Raw genomic sequence first — 21,752 nt, 5'->3', positions numbered from 1 at the left:
TCCAAATTTACAAGCATTAAGACATAAGTTGCAATCCATCTGCAGAAAAAAAGGAGTATTGCTACTGTCCTGAATGTATGAGCACTGTAAAATAAAGGTACAACTATAGCACAGCCTGCACAAATTACCTTACAAAGCTGGTAACAATAATAGCAAGATGATAGCATGGGCAGAAGCTGTTAGCCAGAGTGTATGCCATCCAGGGATTCTGCACATGCACTCAGGTAGCTAGAGCTTGCTTTCAATGTCCATGCTAGCTAAATTAAACGTGACACAAGGACATAAGTAGATTCTAAATTCAGACTCGCATTCTCTTCTGAAAACACATCCTTTTTTTGCATCTTCAAGATTAGATTTCAGGTTTTCCCTGCTGTGTTATATTTTCCTCCTTCAGCATTACAAATTAAACATTCTTGTCTACCTGAGATGAATCTCCGATGAGAGCTACTGAAATTTATCTCGGAGGTCATCATACAGCTTTTACTGCTATAGTAACTGAAGTGCTTTATTCTTTTTATTGTGTAACATTCCTATGAGGTATAGAAGTGCTACTTTCACTCTACAGAGTGAAAACTGAGGTATAAGAATGAGATATTCAAGGGCATTTCATACCTAAAGGTGCAGACAAACATTTCCTGCAGTTTTGAGAAGCACCCAAGTTGCTCTGGAAAGTCTTTAGATACCCAACTGCATAACAGAAAGTGCTCCAAGGTGGCTTGCCAAGCCATACACACCTCCGTGGTGATGCAGGGAGCCAAATGCAGACCTGCTGAGTTCTTTTATTACTAACATATCTGATAGCATCAAAACAGTAAAGAGGAAAGCAGAAAAATAAATAGGGAAATATTTTCTTGCTTTGGTTGGGCTATTTTAGTACCCTGCCTCTGTTTATAGGCACATTTTCAATTTTAGTGGAGAGTGACTACCTGTAAGAAAAGGCATCCTTCACCTCTTCAGTCAAAAAGAGGCTCACAGTGTCCAGTCCCTAAGGCTTCTTCCTCTGCCAGGATTCCTTTGTAAAACCAATAATGCTATACTTAATTATACCACTACTGCCACAGTTACATCACTACCACCTAGTTTGGTATTATTTTCATTACCCTGACCTCCTCAGCCCCTGCCTACTTGCTTGTTTCTTCTCTCTCTTACATCATGCTTTTGAGAATACGGTTCCTTTGATGCAGGGATTATTCTTGAAACAATGAGCATGAGTAAATACAGCCCCAGTGCAAACGGGCTAGTAATAACAACTGAATGCGTTACTATATAAGTATTATTTGTATTATAATAATAATTCTCCTGTTAAAAATGAGTTAGAAAAGAAACAGTTGTATCTCACTCCATTTCAAACTACTTTCAGTAATAAAAATATACAGTGGGAAAAAAATACAGTGCATAAAATTAAGGAAAAAAACAGTGGAAGATAAACCTAATAAAATAGTTGTATTGAGTGACTTCAGTTGCACACAGAGAAGTGGTCAATAATAAGCTAGGACGGGATATAGACATTTCAAATTCCTGCTTCTTCAAACAAGTTCAAAGAACAAGAAAGGATCCATCCTACAGAACAAATGCTGGTATAAGAAGTGTGATTACAGATGACTAACTCACATAACCAGAATGAAATTAAGTTTGGTATCCACAAGAGAGTAAATATAAAGATTCCTAGAGGGATATCAGACATTAGAAATGAAAGGAAAAAAGTGCAGTTGAATTAAAGAAAGGAAAAAAAAATGATTTTTTTTTTTTCGACGAAAAAGAATGAAGAAGACGAAGCAAGCAGCTGAAGTCAAAAGAAAGGAGATGAGTAAGCTCAGACTGCATCAAGGTTAGTTAATAATAGAGTCTAAACAAGAAGGAGGAAAAAGGCAAGAAAAACATTATATGAGAAGATATTTTTAAAGACAATTTCATCCATGCATGTTCAAAACAGAACACTTTAAAAAATGGAAATTCAGCCAAGTGACAGTTGCAAAAGTGGCAGTTAGGCCAAATATAAGGTGGACATTAAAAGAGAGCTAAAAAGGAATTTGAAGAAAAATGAGCCAAAGACTTGAACAATGTTTTGTACAGCCATCAAAAAAAGAAAGCTTGAAAGAAGGATAGTAGCCAGAGGGACTATTAGAGAATCAACAGAGCAATTAAAGAAGATAAGGATATTGCTAACAAGCTAAATAATTCTTTTATATCCATCTTTGCTCAATCTGTTGGAAGATACTGATTTCCAATCTGTATTTTAAACTTTCAAATAGAGGGAATAAGCAAAAGGAGCAGGTGGTGAAACACACACATAAATTCAACAACAGCGATTCACAAAGGTTTGATGGAAAATGCATCCAGAAGTTTGCATCAATGTAGTTGATTTTCTAACAGCGGTATTTGATTTCTCTTTAAATTGGCTACAAACCTACACTATACATGGCTAAGGTTGTCAAGTACTGTACATATTTTTTAAAAGGGTCTGAATAAGAAACCATGGGGTACTGAGTCTGTCATCAATGTCAAGGCTAAAGATGCTAAAGTACACAACCATCCTGCCATAAAGACTAAAGTGGTGGCATATAAGAACAGTTGGAGATTTTGCAGCAGCACAGGAATTAAAAATAGGAAAACCTCCAGTGACACACTTCTGTTTTTGAGTCTCTGGAAATATTTCACATGGAAACAAAACAAAAACCCACATTCAAGTCCTGGTCTGGATGTGGTGGTTTTGGAGATGTATTTTCCTTTCATTTCACATCAGAAAAGTGAAGCCATTCTTAAGTTTTATTTATTTATTTATTTATTTATTTATTTATTTATTTATTATTAGATCCAATTATAACAGCATTCATCTGAAAGGCTGGAAAGTTTCATCTTCTGAGTTTGGATGAGGCACCTACATCCTAATAGGGCGACTCTGACTCTATCTGTTGTTCTCTGGTTTATTAAGAATTTCCACCACACCAAATCCTTTTGCTCAGGGAGACATTAGTTGACATTCACATATTTTACTGAGAAATTTCTCATTTCCATGTTTTGGAAGAAAGAAGAAAAATCAAAATATAATGAGATGCACCTTTTTTATTTTTTTCCCCCTGGCGAGAGCTCAGGTAATACACAACTCTCAGAAATGTGGTTTCTTCAACCTGCTAATATTAAATCCATTACCTTTTCTCTGCTCTTCTCTGTTTGTGCAAAGCCATTGCTAATGGCTAATGATGAGATACTCATCAGAAGCATGACTGCTCTTAATTAAACCTTGCCCCATGTTCTCAGAAATACTGCTGGGAACAGAGGAGGTGGAAACCCCCTGTGGAAGACAAAATACAACTTACAGACTCTCAAAGAATAATGCTCCGAGTCTAAAATGTGCTAATGCAGCACAAGGATACATTCAGGGCAGTGCTTCCCTGATGGGGAACATTTTCACTCCTTGTACAAAAAAGAAGAAAAATAAAAGAGTCAGGAGCGGAGAACAGTTCAACGCATGAAAATACATGTGTAAGAGATCCATATGCTGTGTTACGGTCATGGCTGTGTATTCAGTTACATGCTGGATACGAACATTCTAGCCATTTTGCTTCTTTTCTTATGACAGAAGCATTTCTAAAACAAGATGGTGGTGTCTTTACATTGCAGGACAATCTGAGTCAAAAGTGTTAGAAGACAAACTGCACTGAGAAAGGGCCTTTTGACCGGAGCACCCGCAGTAGGCACAACAACCCATCCCCGTCAGGATGCTTGCTAACATACTTTCTGCAGTTTCATCCAAGTATGTGTTTAAAAAATTACCGTGTTGACTCAGAATTTCCATTTCATCCCCCACAGACAAGATTTCCCTCTAAAATTATAGGGCCTGGAGCCTGGAACTTCGATAATGTAATAATTCAGTTCAGTATTAGCAAATGAATAGTTCAATATACCACTGCCCTGTAGGCCTGGGAGATTACAGGCTTTCCAGTGAGAATGAAGAGCACTTTGCTTCTAACCTTCCAAGTGAAATACAAGACCTAGAAATCACAACACTAGTATATAAAAATGCTATTTCAGGTCATTGATAGAAGTGAGTAATGCTTTATTAGTTAAACTTTTGTCACTGTGCAGAGCAAGAGTCACTTACACAGTTAGCTCCTTAGGGGAGCATTTTTCCTGTTGTCTAGATTAGCGTAGTCCTTGGTGATCAACAGTACTCTAAATACTAACAAATAATTCTTCAGGAATAAAACATTATCACAGAAGTTTTATAAGATATGTAATCTTACAGCTATTAAGTTTTTAAAATCTTAATAGTCTAAAAGCATGGTAGTATAATGTATGTACTATAAACAGGCAAGTGATATTATTCATACTTCTAACAGTGTATGTATTTACCTACAGAAGAGGATGTGTACACATAAAACTTTATTGGGATGTAATGCTACACAGTCTTAGTAGCACACCTCCAGAAGCAGCGCTTCTGCAATACTGCACGTAGATTAGTAATTAGAAAACTCTGCCACTACATTACAATGCTCCTAAACTTCATCTACTTGCATAGAGGCAGCTTGTGGGTCCACATGGTATTTTTTATGATTTCTGGTTCAAAACCAACTTCGATGTTTCTGCACTGACACAGATTATGTCCTGAAAAATGAAGCCCTGTAACCAGAAAACAGAATTGCCTGCCTCAGGCTGCAGATTCTCACCAGCGCTGTGCACTGTTTCAGTAGGAAACTAAAGTAACGCTAGGGTTTGAGGATATTAAAAAACAAAAAGGTGAACAGGAACTACTTAAGATGTGTTTGTGATGACAGAGGTCTTATCTGTAGTACCTATTTCATTTCTAGGGGGAAGATCCTCATCTTCGTGACTGGGATACCTCTCCTTCCGGTCAAGCAGAAGAAAATAAATCATTTTCTCTTGGTTTTCTCTGAAAAAAAAGGAAAATATCTTTAAATTTGAAGATAAAAAAGCACCAATGTGTAAATAAACCTTTCTCATCAAACAAATAGTTACAGTTATTCTAAATAAACTGGAAATGCCTGCCAACTAGATATATAACCCACAAAGCTTTTGAGAACCTTGCTGTCTCCAACAAGCAGCTCGTGAGAGAAGGAAATACGATTCCCACATTACACATCTGGAACAGAGCCACAGGATAGATGAGGTAACAAATCCACAAGAAGCTGAAGAGTGGCACAAGGCGTATTTCCTGAGCCTCTGTGTGCTCTTTCCACTACATGTCCCTGGTAACACCTCAGGAAACACAGCAGCTCTCAGGCATAAGTTTGAAATAAGTAACAATTTGCCCACAAAGGCATATCCAACAAAAATAGCAGCACCAACACCTCCCCGTCTGGACTGCAAGGCCCATCTTTTTGTGAAATGACCATACCTAGCAGCGAGGGAAGAGAGAAGAATATTCCTCCACTCACACCAAGTGTTAGGAAAGCTCAGTGACCCCTTGATCCCTCCCAGAACAACACTGGCTGCTAGAGCTAGAGAGTGGGATGTTGCTACAGCTCCCTCACAGCAAGTGACACACAGTAAAATGATTTCCACCTTTCCCCAGGTTTATAAGCATCCCAGACCCTGGATACCCAACTGATATTAAGACTGAACAAGTGCTTACTCTTCTGACAACAAGTCCTGTAAGAGTTTATTTCGGTCACGGAAGCAGCCTAACGAGTGCATGCTATCTAACACGTCTGGATCGATATCCTCCAAGGAAGGGAGAGAACGAATCTGCACCTTTCGAGGGATTGGTTGCTCTGGTTCTGGCTCATTCTTACCACCTCTGCAGAGGAAAGAAGATGAGAGAGAGAAAGGGGGCAGGGAAAGGAGAGAAAAGAAACATGAGTCACAAATGAACCCGTCCTCTGAAATACAGCCTGCAGCAACAGATGGAAATAGCTTGTTAAATCCCCACTGAGAAACCAGATCTCGCAACCAGACAGATATTCTCTTCAGAAGACACTGCCATGAAGGCTGAGAGTGACCAGCACCTTGTGGATTTGGGTCTTTAATGAGAAATATCTGCGTTCAGTCAGAAAGGCAGTAGGAACTTCACTTACCAGTGCCCTCATAATGTAAGCAGCTGTTCAGCATCCTAATGCCAAACATTTCTACAACACTACGTGGTTTTAGAGATGCTGTCTCATCAGCAGGCCAGACTCAGGCTGTCGGGCTGGGAAGTGCAAGCTGAACGATTCCCCTTCAAACTGAGCTGTGAGAACAAACCCTCGCTGCGTTTCACCAGCTCTTTACAACCAGCACTGCAACCATTTCATACTTAGAAACTTTCAAGGTGATTTAAGAGACCTCACTGTTGAGGCACATATTTAACACACTTTAGAGGCTTTTTTTGGGAAACCAGTTTGTTTATTTATATTCCTAAATACAACTCTGCTTCTCTTCAGAAATGCAAATTTGAAACTTCTGGCCCAAGCGTGATATCTGAGGTATACCTAGGAACATACACTAGTGGTAGAGCATATTACTCTTTGAAAAGTAGTTAACACAGGCTTCCTGCACAATCCTCTCACAGTCAATAGGACTGGACTCAGGAAATGCAGATTATTTGTTGCAGTTAAAAGCCCTTATTTGTAAGTAACAGGTCAAGATGTCATGACATCTGTAACAGATCAAATGCTACATATTGCAGGCACCCTGGATAACCTTTGCTTTTATTTAGCTGGGAAAGGAGCAACCTAGGTCAACTCTATCCACCTAAAGAGGTGGGTTTGTTGACGGTGGTGTTTTGGTTGGAGAAACTGTCTATCCGGGCTCTTCACTATTTCTCAGTGGATGCTCTGTGTGATGTTGAGGCTTTCATATTCTTCAGGTGAGGTTCTCCCTTTCCTTTATGTGATGTCAATGTGTGACTGTCTTGTCCAGGCTGCGTTTGTTGTTTATGGGGCCGATGCCTCCTTGGAGTCTCACAGAAATCTCTATGTCTTGTGCAGTGTCAACATGGTCCTGAATCTAATGGCTAAATTTGGAAATCTTGTCCAACTAAAGAAACATTCTATGAGTGCCCTGTAGTTAGGAGGTAGCTACTCTTACAGCTGGTTATTAGTCAAAGTGTGTCAAGATTTAGCTCACAGTAAGTAATAAGCAAAGAGTAGACCATAACCTTAGCTATTAAAGCCACTGATGACATTGTCATTAAGATAAATTCTTGCAGGATGGAACTTCTGCATCTGAGATTCTTGCAGCTGAGATTTTGTTTTTTAATGGAGTTCATTTTTAGAAGGAACAGACTTCATTAATAATTTATTACATTAAAAACAGAGGTCCTTAAGGTAATTTAAGAGACTAAGAAGAAATGATTGTATTGGAAAATTCCCAGAAATTTTGGGTTTCCTACTTGTTGCCCTAGCCTACAGCAGAATATCACCTGCAAGCATCTTTTATTGCTATCAGCTTGGGTGCCATTTCTAGAGAGCACAGCTTGGTATCTTCTGTGCAGTGAAAAGTGGCTGTTCCTTATGCCCAGCACCTGGTCAGCCTCAGACATAGGCAAGAATATTCACACCTCCTCAACAGGTACAAGAAAAAATTTGCAAAGAGGTGCCTCATCATTTGGCAATGCATTCAGTGCTTCGGGAAATGAAAATCACCGGTCTGTGCTGTGATTGGCATGCCTGTATTGCCTGTTCCATTCTCAGTCTGGTAGAGAGTGACAAATTTGTTGCATTTCAACCCACATAGACATCAAACAATGTCACCCAATGAATACTGCAAATCACGTATATTTTTTAAAGGCCTGCATGAATGTAATTGCTGCTTTTAAACCCTGCCTCTTTTGTGAGGAATGGTGCATACAATGGATGTGATTCCAGAACAGGGAGGACTTTTTCAGTCTCTCCATGAAATTTCCTCGTGAATCTCACTGAGATGAACATTTACATCAGAGCAAAGCGAAGTAGCACCGGTACCATTCTTCTGATTTTAGTAAATTTGCTACCTCCACAATTAGGGCAATAACTCAGTGTTACTGAAGTATGCATTCACCGTAATAGCTAAATTTATTTGCCCTCTTGCTTTAGTACAAAAAGGTGAAAGCATCTGCTGTTTATTTGCTGATTTAAGATAACCCGTGCTTGAAGTAAAAAATAAATTATTTAAACTACAAAGGCTTAAAAAAACTCACTGAATTAATTTGGGTGGGAGAGTAACAAGAACCGGAGGTTGGTGATGAAAGGTTTCTCCTTGGTTTTTCTTTTTTATAGGCTTGTGAATCATGATTTCCACTTTCAAGACCTCTTTCTCTGTCCGTTGAGACTGCAATTAAATCTTTTCCCCAGTTTTATAAAATCCTGATATTTATTTGAAGAATTAAGTGAAATGATTTATTGGGTTCTGAGAACAACTTTCAGGTCAGTAACTTATATATGACAAAGAATAAAGATTTAACATGGAACAGTAGTGGTAAGTGAAATAGGGAGAAAATGTAAGATGTGAGCAAAACAGCTACAGTGTGCAAACACTTGTAACCACTCCTTCTGTGTCAGCATCAATATTTCCAGGCAAAATGAATGCGAAGAGGCTGTGAAACATTACCAGATGAAAGCAGTAGATTTTTGGAGGTGGTAAGGTTATTCACAGACTAAATTATTTAGCCAAAGGAGGTTAACCTCCTTAGGTCAATCCATGGCCAGTAGGGAATGAGAGAGAGAGAGCTTTAAAAATATAGCTTAAAAAGCTATTTTGAGCAGAAACTTTGTTTTAGGCAATCTGAACAGACTTCTGTAGGAGCCTTTCTCTCCCTTTATTGACTATAGCAGGAGTGTAGGAGGCACTTGCTTTTGCAAAAATCAGTTTATACTTATGAGAATTGCCTCAGATGCCATTTCCGTTGGGGTAAAAACCTGTTCACTGTGCCAGTCATCAAAAAATATGACCTTCATCAAGAAGTGCATGAAAATGTTCTAATGCTTATGTCTGCAAAGAAAAAATCTTCATATTTAAAATCTAGAATAAAGTCATGAAATAACACCTGCCTAATTGTGCACATGAGCCTGGGACAATATCCCTCTGTGGTGAAAACTTCCAGGTTAAAATCTTGAGGATGGTTACTGTAATAATAGAAGTGATCAATGGCATTTAATTTTATTTCCTATTCCACTTCTGATCAAAGGACAGAGAAACTGAAGTCAGCTGATTTTACTCTATAAAGAAGCAAATGGGATCAGCTGTCCAGTCCTATAGAACCAGAATTTACTTCTAGAATTTCTGGTGTGACCTTACAAGAGGGCTACTTCAGATTTACAATTAGAGATTTTCCCCCTCAATTTCTCCTACATTTTTCCATCAGAGCTGAAAAAAAACCAAACCTGTAGCAAACAAGACTCAAGTTCTTCTCTGATTTTAAAAGGTGCCATGTCAGCCAGTAACTGTACAGAGCATGAAAAAGCCACAGGCAGAGTGCTACCACCATTTCAGGTGAACTAAGAACAAAACATGTTATTCTACAAACTGTTGAATGCCCTTGGGTGCTATTGAAGTCAGTGAAGCCAGCAAGTGAACAGTGCCCATAAGATAGATTTAGAGAAAACAAAACAAATCAAAACAAAGGTGTTTTTTCTTCCCGGTGACAGGCTTAAATATCAGTTCATATCATCCTCAAATATTTCCCAAGAGCAATGAGAGGAGGATTATGAAGGCAGGACTTTTCTTATCACCCACCCAGGGAGTGTGTAGGAACGTTGACCCCCAGAAGCAAGTATCAAAGCATAATTTCCTTATTAAATATCTGTGAAGTATTCTCCTTAGTTTGATTGGGTTATCATGAGTATAAACAAAAAATGTTATTTACTTAGGTTTCTTGAAATACTATTAGGGCTACACAGAGTGCAAGGTCACTTTTAAAAGCCATCAATCTTCCTTACACCCAAACCACTCGACAGGCAGGTACTTTTCTCACAGACCTCCTGTTTCACTGTCAAGACTGCTGCTTTTAATCAAGTCACAGAACTACTCTCACATCAACAGGTTACAAGGTCAGAAGCAGCCTCTTAGCTTGCTGTGAAGGAGTAGGGATTATGAGACACAAAATCTCTTGTTCACAGGTGCTTACTTATCAATGTAATCATTTTTGTTTCTACTTCAGAGGAAAGCCAAGATGCCAGGAAGGAACAAGCAAAAGCTTTCTTGTCAAGAAGGTATTACAAGGGATTCTCTGGAGCACTTGAAGAGCAAACCAAATATGGCTGTTAGGTTGTGGGTTTTTTCAGTGGTGATGACTTGCAGGTATCTTTTTAACACAGCAAGTTGGTGGACTAAATGTTTTATTTCAGACAATTGTTAGTCACTGCATACATATTTCCTAGCTTGAATCTATAGAGATGAAATTATACTAGCAGCAGAGGGTAAAAAAAACTAACACATTAGATGCCTTCCCATCCTCTGCCCCTTTCTCCACCTGTGTGAAAGCTGCTTTCAAACTCCAGCCTCTCATCATAGATCACGAGAATACTAGCCCCCGTAACATGATTAATACTGAATACATGCACAAGTGAATTTAGAAAGTGTTACTTACATATACCATATGTGTTTCTGAATATGTTCTAGCTGCAAAGAAAAAGAAAACAAGGAATTAGCTCTGTAAAACAAAAAAAGTAACTCCATAAAACAGCCTTATTCAAGGCTTGCTTGTAGTGAGGACTCAATCCACCATTCCAGAGCTAGATCTGTGTGAACAACAGGAACTTTTTACTGCATAAAGAGCATGTTCATCCTCACCCACCCCACTGTATATGAGATTATTACTCTGGACAATGGAACAAGTCAGGAGGAAATCCCAGGAAAATGTGCAAGGACAAGGCTTCACCAGCAAGTGTTTTGGCCATTTAAGTTTTTCCCTTCTTAAGCTTTCCCCTTCCCCCTTGAAAATACAACTGAAGCTAACAAACTGCTCCTATCAGTATGTGCATAACGACTGACAGTTTATACCAAAAGTTCATTTCTTGTTTTTATTTTGGAAAGAGTGAGAGAAGGACACAGGTTGAAATAGACAACGTACATGAACAAAATAAAATGTGGACATGTGACATGATCTTCTGCCAGGACCCATGCTTGATTAGTGTCAGGTTTACCATTAAAATCTGAAGACCAAGTGGAATTAGGTTCTATGTCAAAAAGATATTATTTTCCAGCAGCTGAACCCCAGACTGCAAATTTATTTTGCTTCCCTTTTTTCTGCTTCACATGCGAACATTTTGCTATGTAATGAAGGACTGACTAAAGCCAGTCAGTGGCTTTGTCCACCCATGGAAGGCCTACACCAGCAAATGTTACATGATGACCACAATTCCCATGAGCAGAGGGGAAAGAAAATAACAGCTTTTTTTCCAAGAGAAACCCCAACAGCAGGGAGAACAAACTGTTAACATTATATACTTACAGCAGAACCTTCTAATCCTGTCTTTTTGAAGCATCATCACAATAGAAAAGCACTTTTCATAGATACTCAGGGATTATTCATTATGAGAACAGTATTTCTTGTATTTCCCGTTACAAAAAGCCTTTGTATGTGCAGAGCACTGTGCACAGTCACTGCACACAGGCTTGTGTTTGTGCAACACGCAACTGAGAGGCAGGGGAGAGCTGGAAAAAAACTTAAGTGATGATAGCTCCACGATGAAATCGCAGGCCTATTTAACTGGTCAGGAAGAACGGAGACAGCTGTCCTGCTCCTATTACTTTCCACTTCAATTCCAAAATCAGAGATCAAAAAAGAAAAAAAAAAAAAAAAAGAAGAAGAAGAATGGACAAACAACAAAATCTCACAGATAGAAAGTAAGTGTTCATCACAGAGAGGAGTGAATCAGAGGCCTCTGTGCTATGGAACAACAGCTCATTGCCTGAATGTATGGGGTTTAAATGGCAACGTTTTGGTAGCAGGGGGCTGCAGGGGTGGCCTCTGTGAGCAGAGCCCAGCAACTGCCCCATATTAGATAAGAGCCAGCTCCAGCTGCTCCAAAGGGCCAGAGCCCAGCCATGAGCAATGTTGTTTGTCCCTCAGTGAGAGCAGATCTAAGAAAGGGAAAAAAACTGCTGCACAACTGCAGCTGGGAGAGTGGGGTGAGAACCAGTCCTGCAGCCCCCAAGGTCAGTGCAGCAGGAGGGCAGGAGGTGCTCCAGGCATGCAGAAGTTCCCCTGCGGGCTGTGGAGAGGCCCCTGGTGGAGCAGGCTGTCCCCCTGCAGCCCATGGGTCCCACATGGAGCAGATCTCCACGCTGCAGCCGTGGAGGAGCCCCCGGTGGAGCAGGTGGATGTGGCCTGGAGGAGGCTGCGGCCCATGGAGAGCCCCCGCAGAAGCAGGCCCCGGGCCGGAGCTGCAGCCTGTGGAGAGGAGCCCACACAGGAGTAGGGGGTCTGGGGGGAGCTGCCGCCCATGGGGGACCCGTGCTGGAGCAGCTTGCATCTGACGAATAGGCAAAAAATTATATTAATCTCCCTACATTGAGTCTGTTTTACCTGTGGTTATAATTGTTGAGTGATCTCCCTGTCCTCATCTCAACCCTTGACCCCCCCCGCTTTTTTTTCTCCCTTTCATCGCATTTTCTCCTGCTTCCCCTTTGAGGAGGGGGAGTGAGAGAACAGTTATGGTGGAGTTCAGCTGCCCAGCTGGGTAAAACCACCACACTGGGAAAACCAGAAGATCTCAGACCAGCTCTATATGAAATAATTTTAAAAGTGAGACAGGACTTGTATTGAAAACAAAGAAACAAGGAAAGCTCAGGAAAGCATGACAGAAGGTGAGATCTGCGTCTTGATGTCATGTGATTTCCAATCCCAGGAACTCCACAGGAACTCTGGTAGTTGGACTGAAGAGACCACAGGGCCACATCTGTTTTTTTTTTTTTTTTTTTTCCCTAAAATTACTGCTCATTCTGGCCTTGCATTATATGACACAGAACTCCAGTCCATGGGCCTCAGCTTTGCCACAGGGAGCCTCCATCATTACAGCTCCCCTGTATCAGGTAGTTCTTTCACTCCTGCACTACTAAGAGACAGGTGGAGTATTCATGACACACTGCTGTCTCCCCTGAGCAGCTTAATTTAAGGAGATAAGGTACATATCTATGCATGTTCCCCTAATAGCCTGGAGATGCAGCCCTCTTCCTCTTGCTCTGTGCAAGCTGAGGTACAGAGACTATTAGAAGAGCCTGTTTTGTACATCTTCCACAGGACAGGGCTTTAACATTCTTAGTTATCAAGTGCACACTACTATGAGGATCTGCTAAGGGCTGTGCCTCCTTTGTTTGGCAAAACCACCCTATGAGATTACCAAATGGTTAAGGTGGGAAGGGACCTCTGGAGGTCATCTGGTCCAACCCTTGCTCAAGCAGGGGCACCCAGACATGACAACTACCTACCGTCTCCAGGAGGTTTTTGAAGATCTCCAAGGAGCGAGACTCCACAACCACTCTGGGCAACCTGTGCCAGGGCTCTTTCCCCACATAGTAAAGAGCAGCTTCCTATGTTAAGATGGAACCTCTTGTGTTCCAGTTTGTGCCCACTGTCTCCGGTTCTGGCACTGGGCACCACTGAAAAGAGCCTGCGATGCGTATCTACTCTATTTCGTGTACACCATGTGGAGGATTAGAGACGTTAATGATTTCAGACAAGATGCAGATGATGCAGCTAAGCAATGTCCAAGTCTCTTTCATGCTTGCTTCTTCTCTTGCATTTTCTGTCTCTCTGGGTCACATTTTCTTTTGTGTCTGCGATAGGCAGAAAACAGCACTTTGTTCTCTAAGTCAGAGAGGGGGAAGAAAGGAGGATCACCAGTTCATGTCTTAGTCACAGAACCCTTGGGCTCCTTCAGAGAAGATATGAAAAAGAAATCCCTTCTGCCCATCCTGCTGATCAACCTCCTCCAAGCTAATGATCCCATACAGCATTCTTCTGAAAGAGAAGTCCCATAGCGCCGTGATATATATCTGAAGGTGTATGAAAACTCTCATGTGGGAACAACAGTGGCTGCTGTTTACCTACACATCTGCAGTTCCATCCACATCAAAATCATTGCTGTGAAGTACTCAGGGATATCCCAGATACGAAAAGTACTCTACAAACCCAATTTCTATTCTGATTCAAATGTAATTGCATTGAAATGTTATTACAAGTGTACTTGCTGCTGCCAACATCTTCATTGCTTTTTTAAAGGTAATTAATTAATGCTTTGTTGCTTTTCATCTGCATTAAAGTGACAGGAGGGTTATGGGAGGGCGATTGGTTTTGACAAGGAGAAGTCTGCATGCTTTTTACTATGCAGTGCAGGGGAGGGAGATACACAGCGGGAGCTAATCTCACTCCTCCTGCCTTCATTTAAACACAATGTTTAAATGCATTTAAGTGACGAAGGCATTTAACAGCACTCCCCAGAGGGTTCTTATTGCTGTTTGCACAAGTTTGCCAAATTTAATGCCATTTTATGAAAGTTGTTAAAATGCTGCTTCCTAGTATCTCCTAGCCACCGCAGGCAATTGCCTCATGATGCCATCTCTGAAACAACAAAACATGCTCAGATCCATTGCACATGCACCGTTAGAGGACAGACTTCTGCAAGCTAAAATGCTGTGATGGAAGGAGAAGGGGAATTCCTTTATCATGGTTTTACTTAAAATACTTCCAATACATACTAACCTTGTATACTGAAGTAGCATTTAGGAGCCACACTCATAGATCCACTGTGATAAAGAACTGTGTAAGTTCATTAGAAAAGGAGGTCTCCTCCCCCAAGGAGCTTACATCTGAATTCTAAGACTGGGAACAACAGATGGAGACAGACAGGCAGATGGAAAACAAGACAGTGCTGTCTACATCCTCAGCACTGATCTCAGCAGAGTGGTTGCCAAGCTAAAAAGTTCTGACCTGATGAAAAACTTTCTGAAAGTCTGTAGATATGGATGAGGGCTTCTGGGCTGGAACCCATGTTAGTTTCCAAACTTCCCTGTCCAGAAAGTGAAACCCATCTGTGCACTCAATCAATCTACACTTCAGATCAATGTTGTTCAGTTAGAAGATCCTCTAGTTGGGGCTTTCAACCTGCTGTATGTCAAGATACAGGCTTTTCCTGACCAAAGGATTCAAGCTGAGCACAAACAGCAGGGGTAGAACTATTATCTTTGTCAGTAGTAGCAGCCATACTATAGCAGCCTCTAGGGACCTTGACAAGGGCAAGGCATCACTGTTCTAAGTTCACATTGTAGGAATAGGCCTTTGGCAGCCAAAAGCATACTGCCTAAATACATCAACTGGACAATTACCTCCATTCTACAGGTGGTGAAGTGAGATAATTTGAATGATGTGATAGGCACCTTACCAAAAGAACTTCTAGAAAAATGAAGGAAGCAAGATAAGTTTTCCTTCGGTTGTTTTTTTTTTTAACACTCTTTAGATTCTGTGCTCCAAGCAATAGAGATAACATCATCATTAGCATGCATTAGACCTCAGGGGAAAAAAAAAAAAGAACAGCAGAGAAGAGATTCTGAAAATTTGGGTAATTTAACTTGGCTAGTACTTCAGACTTAACATCTATGTGGACACCCAAAGCAAGTCATTTTATTCTGGAATAAAATGTCAGCACAGGGAACAGGAACGGTTTTATCATAATAGCTTACTCTGCAATAACTGATCTGCTCTGATCCAACTTGCTACACAGATACATTTTTGACAATGTTCACCCATCTTTAACGGGAGAGTGGACCAAAAGCTCCTTACTCTCCCCTCTTTGCCTTTGTGTTTCTGCAGAAGAAAACATCAGTGCAGAATGCAAATGGAATCTACCACAGGAACTGTAATTCTCCACTGTAGAGATTCTGAATCATTGAAAACATCCAAGGAGAAAACATTCACTTTCCGAAGTGCACATAATCGAAAGGAACTGTATCCTGCAATACTGCAGGCACTGAGAGCACTCATTTTCTTCCATAAACCTTATCTAACTGAAAACTAGTTCACTTTGCCCTCCTGATACTACTTCTACTAGAAAGCTGTCCCAGAACCCCACTGATAGAGCTAAAATGTGTTTTCCAATTTCCAGCCTACTTTCACATCAGGCTATTTGACATACATTTGTTCTTGTGCCAGTATCTTCCTTTAGTTTAAATAAACCTCTCCTCGGTAATTACCTCTAATGCATATGAGGATGACTAGTGCATCCTCTCTCACACATCACCTGGGTACACTAAGTCGAGCTCTTTTAGACTGTGTTATTCAGACAGGCTCTCTCCAATTCTGACCACCTTAGTATTCATCCTTTACACCACTGACAGTTTGATTTAATCTTTCCTGAACACAGGTGGTCAGAAATACCATGCCCAGAAGCTCGGATCTCCTTTTGCAGCCTACTGAAAGAAAAACATGGATTCTTTTACTCAAGGTATGTTTAGGTAATCGAGCCCAATAAAGGAGAGTGGTCAGGCCCATCCCACTGTCTGTTCTTTAGGCTACATAACACATGGTGAGCATGAAGATTATTCCACTAAGAAATAATGAACTCTTCTTTCCATAAATGTATCATACACACTGAAAGGTAATGCCAATTTCTTAAGGCAGGAAAGGGCCAGCAACATTAATTCTGAGTACTCTCCTCTCCATTAGTTGTCTCAAGCTCTACCACTGAAGCCGAATGATGACAGTTGAATGTGAATACTAGTTCTGTTTTTGTTGATCATTTTAACAGATGGTCTGGGGAAGGTGTGGGTGTGCTGTGAAATGGCAATTACTGCAGGGAGGGAAATGCAGTTGGAGGAAAAGGAAAAAAAAGATACAAATCAGAAAAAAAAAAAGAAGAAGAAACAAAGCAGAGAGAGGAAAGGAAAAACAGAAGAAAAAAAAAATCTAGTGACCTTACAGTCACTATATTTTTCTGCTGAATTCACCAGTAAGATACTGAATGAACGATCACTAATGGTAACAGCTACATCTGTCCTTATTGTACCCAGGCCACAATTTTGCTCCCATCTTTATATAAACATCAAATTGATTCAAGTGAGAAATTTTCCCGGAATAGAGGCTTCCAAATAAATCCATACTTATATCCTTTCTTCACGGGACACAGCTGAAACAGAATTCAGATCTCTCCTGGAAATAAATTTCCAGCTCCTGTGCAGTAAACAAAGAGCTCCCTTCTGCCTGGCGCTCTAAGCAACACCAACGCTAACAGCATAGAAAGGAAAGTGTGACAGCAGCAGGGACAGCAAACCAAGACCCTAAAATAATGAAAATAAGATTGCAGCTAGTAACAAAGAGCAATCCTTTTTTCCTCTCATCTCTCAGCTCCTAAAGATATTCTATTTCAAATTCTTATTCACAATCTACTGGTTAGTGCTTGTCCATAAGATCTGTTTTCTTTCTCCCTAAGGAAATCAGAGCTTCTTTTTGATCAAGAAAAGGGGGAGATCACTATGGGGCCTTGATTTGCTTTAACGTTTTTCTCTGTTGTGTGTGTACAGTTTCTGCTGTATCGCATAATTCAAAACCTTCAGGCAATACTAAGAAATTGGATTGTTCTGTAACAAAATTAAATCATAACAATTTGAAGAAGATCTAATGTCTGATGATCTGCTCACTGGCATGCTCAAGCCATCTGCACTAAGATCTTTCAGAGAAAAATAAGAACATCTCATCTGTTCTGCATCATGCTGGTTTCCGGAGCAAAAGCAGCAATGTATGTATCTGGGAAGCAAAGGCGGTATGCTCGTCATTCAGGGGCTTGTCTACCCACCCCTTGCTGCCTTACTGCCTTGCTCTATCCAGTTTGTGAGGCCAGAAATACTGTTACATTCACCTTACGGAAAGGAAACTGAGATAGAGAAGGACTTAGTGACATTCTCAGTCACAGAAAACACCTGTCTCATGTCTCAGGGTACAACGCTAGCTTCTGGAGAATTCTTCGCCTAAAAATACTTGAAAAAATATTGTTTCCTCTCTTTCTTTAAAAATATAATGAAAAAGGGCTTTTAAAGTGCCTGACATATGTATTTCTTTTTCTACCAGTGCTACTCCTATACTGCAATGTGATGGTTACTGTGTTTGCAGAGGTAAGGATACCTGTACTACCATAAAGAACTTTCCACCTACGTCACCAGTGCATGACCTGGTTTCCTAAGGAACAAAATAAAAACCTGGCTGCAGCTGCCAGGTACTACTCTTAAGAGAGTTGAGAAGGGAGCTTCAGTTCACTTCTTAGCAGACAGGTGTGTGTATCCCAAAAGCACCACCACAGCTGGTGGAGACTGATGCTGCTGTTAGCAATCTCAGCAGAGAGGCCAAGCACTGATCTGAGAGTTTATTTATAAATATTTTAGCAGACTGAAGAACCAGGAGGAGTTTTAAATTTATATTTCTTTATACATACTCCCACTCAGAATCTGTGAGCTTAGTAAATCTGTATAAAATCATCACCAGAGCCTGACAATAGGATTTACAAGGGCAATGTACCCATAAAGGCAGAAGCCTCCACTGACAAGCAGGCAATCTTGCTTTCCAAAACGATTTTAATTGCTAATTTTTTTTAATTCCCCAAAACATTACCACAGTGTTAATGAAGGATACAATCACTACACAGTGCTCACCCTTGCAGGCTCTCTGTTGTAGTGATGGGATATATCCTAGATGCAAAGATTCAGTGCCGTATACCAGGAGCTCAGCACTGCAGGCCTAATCGTGCTCAGGACCACAGGGCACGACATGGAATAGCAAACTAGAAGACACCCACTCTGAATGCTGCCACAGGATCATGCAGAACACATGCAGGACAGAACACAATGCAGCTGTGTGGCATGAAGAGGGAAGCCACACTTTTGTTAGAATTTTTTTTAAAAAAAGCATACTCTGTTTAATAGCAAAGCTTCAAAGAACTGTCCTAGCAGTTTTGACCTTCAAACAATTACATCATGTCCCTGACAAACTGGTGCACCTACCAGGAGTGCCAGACTGCCCAGGTGGACTCCAAATTGTGCTAATGGGTCAGTAGCACTGTGATGACATTATGAAGGAGTTATTCTAAATGCCCACTGTGGCATATGAGGGAGAATTATGAAGCCAAAGAAGCAACACAAAGGTAATCTGGCCCCATCATTTAAAAGAGAAGGCATCAAACTACTTCCCCAGCCTCCACTAACTCCACTCATCCTTGGTTCAGGAGGAAACACACAGGCCTGGCAGCAAATCAACAAGTTTCCTTAATTATACACCCGCAACTGCAATGAGGTGACCAGTGAAGCATTGACCACATGGCTTGCAGCAAATGCCTTCTTACCGTGAGACGTTTCGAGGCATCCACTTCAATCATCCCCCGCAAGAGGTTCTGACAGTCCGGGGGAATAAAATGTGGCATGTGGAACACTCCACGTTTCACCTTCTCCAACAGCTGCCTCAAGTTGTCATCATCGAATGGCAGGGCACCCTGCAGGGATGTGACAGAGTTGGGGATGGGAGAGAGAAGGGCAAGGGAGTTAGTTGGAGAGAGCAAAAGGAGAAAAGCCAAGATGAACATCATGAGAGAAAGGAAAAGAGAAAATCAGCTCATAACGAAGTATTATAATAAGTAAAACAGGCTTTTTATCCACTGAAAATAAATAATTTCTTAGTGCTGCTGTATTTTCTCCAATGCAGGAAAAAAACTGAGGACACGGTGTATTTTTTTTAAAAACCTTTAATTAGAAAATGACTACCAGTATAAAGCATAATACAAAATATGAAATTGCCTTTCCAGGCAAATTCAGCAAAGATGCATGGATTCACTTAAATTCAGCTCAAGCTTTTGATCTGCTGGTATTCCTCCTGGGCATACTTTCACTGCAGCAATGTTTATCGTCTCCTTATTTTTAATCTTCCCGAGACACATTTATTGCAGACATTGGAAAGGAGGTGAACAGCATTTGAGAGACTTTCAGCAAAGAACATCCTCTTTCTGACGGAGCAGTGGAATGACACAGCTGAAAGAAACCCTAACCAACTTTAGCCTTTTGGAAGCAGCAGATTTCTACCTGGTTAATATACTTCATGCGGTTCCCATGCTGTGGTCAGGTCATCAGTTCCTATTGCTTCCCTACTGTAGCTCACTTACATGAATGGCTTGAGTTTTTTTAGCTGGAATTACACTTTGAATAGATCATCAGCTTGTCACAAAAAGCAGCAAAAGGCCTATCCTTGCTGCAAGGACAAAAAGGATAAAAGAAGTTGAAATCTTTAGGATAACTCCACCAACTGAAGCCAATATCCTTTTATAGCAAGTCTGCACCTTCCTGGATATTCTCACTTCCCTCTTTCACTGACTAATTCTGGTAGGTGCTGAGCTTCTTCGATTTCCAGGAAGGTTTGTAGGAAGTTGCAAGCTGTCAGCTGCTGTGATAATGAAGCTTTCAGTTGTCAGTGCTGGCACTGCTCTTACTACAGCAAGTATTGCATCTGTATAAGCAGGCCTGTGTCTGGTTTAGTGAGACCAACAGCTCCATTTACAGAACTTGGAAAGCCCACCTGACGGCAACAGCTACTGGGCACTATTTACTTTTGTTTGTTCATTCAAGCAGTCATGAAGAAAAAGCTTCCCTGTCTTCTGCAACCAACCTCCTGAGTTACCTGCTTTTCTCCTAACTGTTCCAGACTCACAGGAAAATCAATTCTGATAGTTCAGTACTTTGGCTAACACAATTTAATCCACGATGAAGTCAGCAAGGCTGCTTTGTGGCATTTCCTGAAGGTAACAACTACAGCTCTTTTATTACTACCACCTGCTATTACAGCTTGAGACTTTTTGCAGGGTTTCTCCTGACATAATTAACTGGAGAGCTCTGCACTCTCTGTCAATAATGGACTTATTTCAGTCGTTTTGCAGGCTCATGTGTATATGTGTATATATGTAGGAACAGATGAAGATGCTTCCCAGTGACAGACAGACACCAAATCTTGAGAGAGAATCCACCTGAAAAGGAAAAGCCCACTCCCTCAAGTCCTAGACATCTTGCCACCTTCTCTTGTCATTTCTTACAAACTCAGTAAGTCACATAAAGAGCTCATTTTATACCTCTGCTTTGTCACTCATGCCAATAGTTGCTCGAGAGCAAGAGATGACCAGGGGATGCTTAGTGAGATAGTTAAAACTCTTTCCTTGCAACACCAATAAATTTTAAAATTAGAAATATCAGTAAATTATAATAACCAAAAAAGGAAAAAAGAACAAAATTTGTTAAGGTGAATTAAAGCATCATACTGAGATTATTTCAATATATTTTGATTCTAACTATTTTAAAAAAATATTGGTATAGTTTCTGAAACAAAAATCCTTTTTAATTTTCAAGTATTTTAAGCCAAAATTATGAACAGAATCTAACCCTGGCAGGAAGTTTTATTTTCACTGAACAAATGCTTTTGTCAAAATAAAACATTTAAGTGAAGAATTAGTAACTAGGTTTACTAATAATCATAAAAGGACATCAAAATTTGGCTTCAGGGTTGTTATTTTTGTAATTGTAGATGGTCGTTTACACTATTACAAAAAACTAACATGCACATTAAATCTATTCTCACATACACTATTAATTCTGCATGTAGTAATGTCATACTTACATGAACTTGTATCTGTATTTTCCTACACTTAACCATGGAAACTGATAACATGCCAAGCCTATCTGCTTTCAGCTGGACATCCAATCATTGTATGTTTGGGAGTGTTATATTACACTGCAAATCAGAATAAATTCTGCAGAGAATTGAAACTTTGATCAAAAGACAGCTAAGTTGCAAGATACTACATTTTGAATACTAAGGA

At 40.4% G+C, this 21,752-nt stretch overlaps 1 protein-coding gene across 16 annotated transcripts in view; it reads right to left on the bottom strand.

The window, feature by feature from the left end:
• BRSK2 (BR serine/threonine kinase 2) overlaps positions 1-21,752 on the bottom strand; it is a 302,619-nt gene that overhangs the window by 52,710 nt on the left and 228,157 nt on the right. For all 16 annotated transcript variants that reach the window (XM_035327416.1, XM_035327417.1, XM_035327421.1 and 13 more), the window contains 4 exons: positions 19,242-19,388; positions 10,505-10,536; positions 5,594-5,758; positions 4,794-4,891 (listed from right to left, as the gene is read on the bottom strand). In XM_035327416.1, the coding sequence (XP_035183307.1) occupies positions 4,794-4,891; positions 5,594-5,758; positions 10,505-10,536; positions 19,242-19,388 (442 nt within the window). The remainder of the gene's footprint in view (positions 1-4,793; positions 4,892-5,593; positions 5,759-10,504; positions 10,537-19,241; positions 19,389-21,752) is intronic.

The sequence above is a fragment of the Oxyura jamaicensis genome, chromosome 5 (genome assembly GCF_011077185.1).
Source record: "Oxyura jamaicensis isolate SHBP4307 breed ruddy duck chromosome 5, BPBGC_Ojam_1.0, whole genome shotgun sequence".
NCBI classification, from domain to species: domain Eukaryota; kingdom Metazoa; phylum Chordata; class Aves; order Anseriformes; family Anatidae; genus Oxyura; species Oxyura jamaicensis.
The sequence above is the reverse complement of the archived record's forward strand: the minus strand, read 5'-3'. Positions and strand labels throughout refer to the sequence as shown.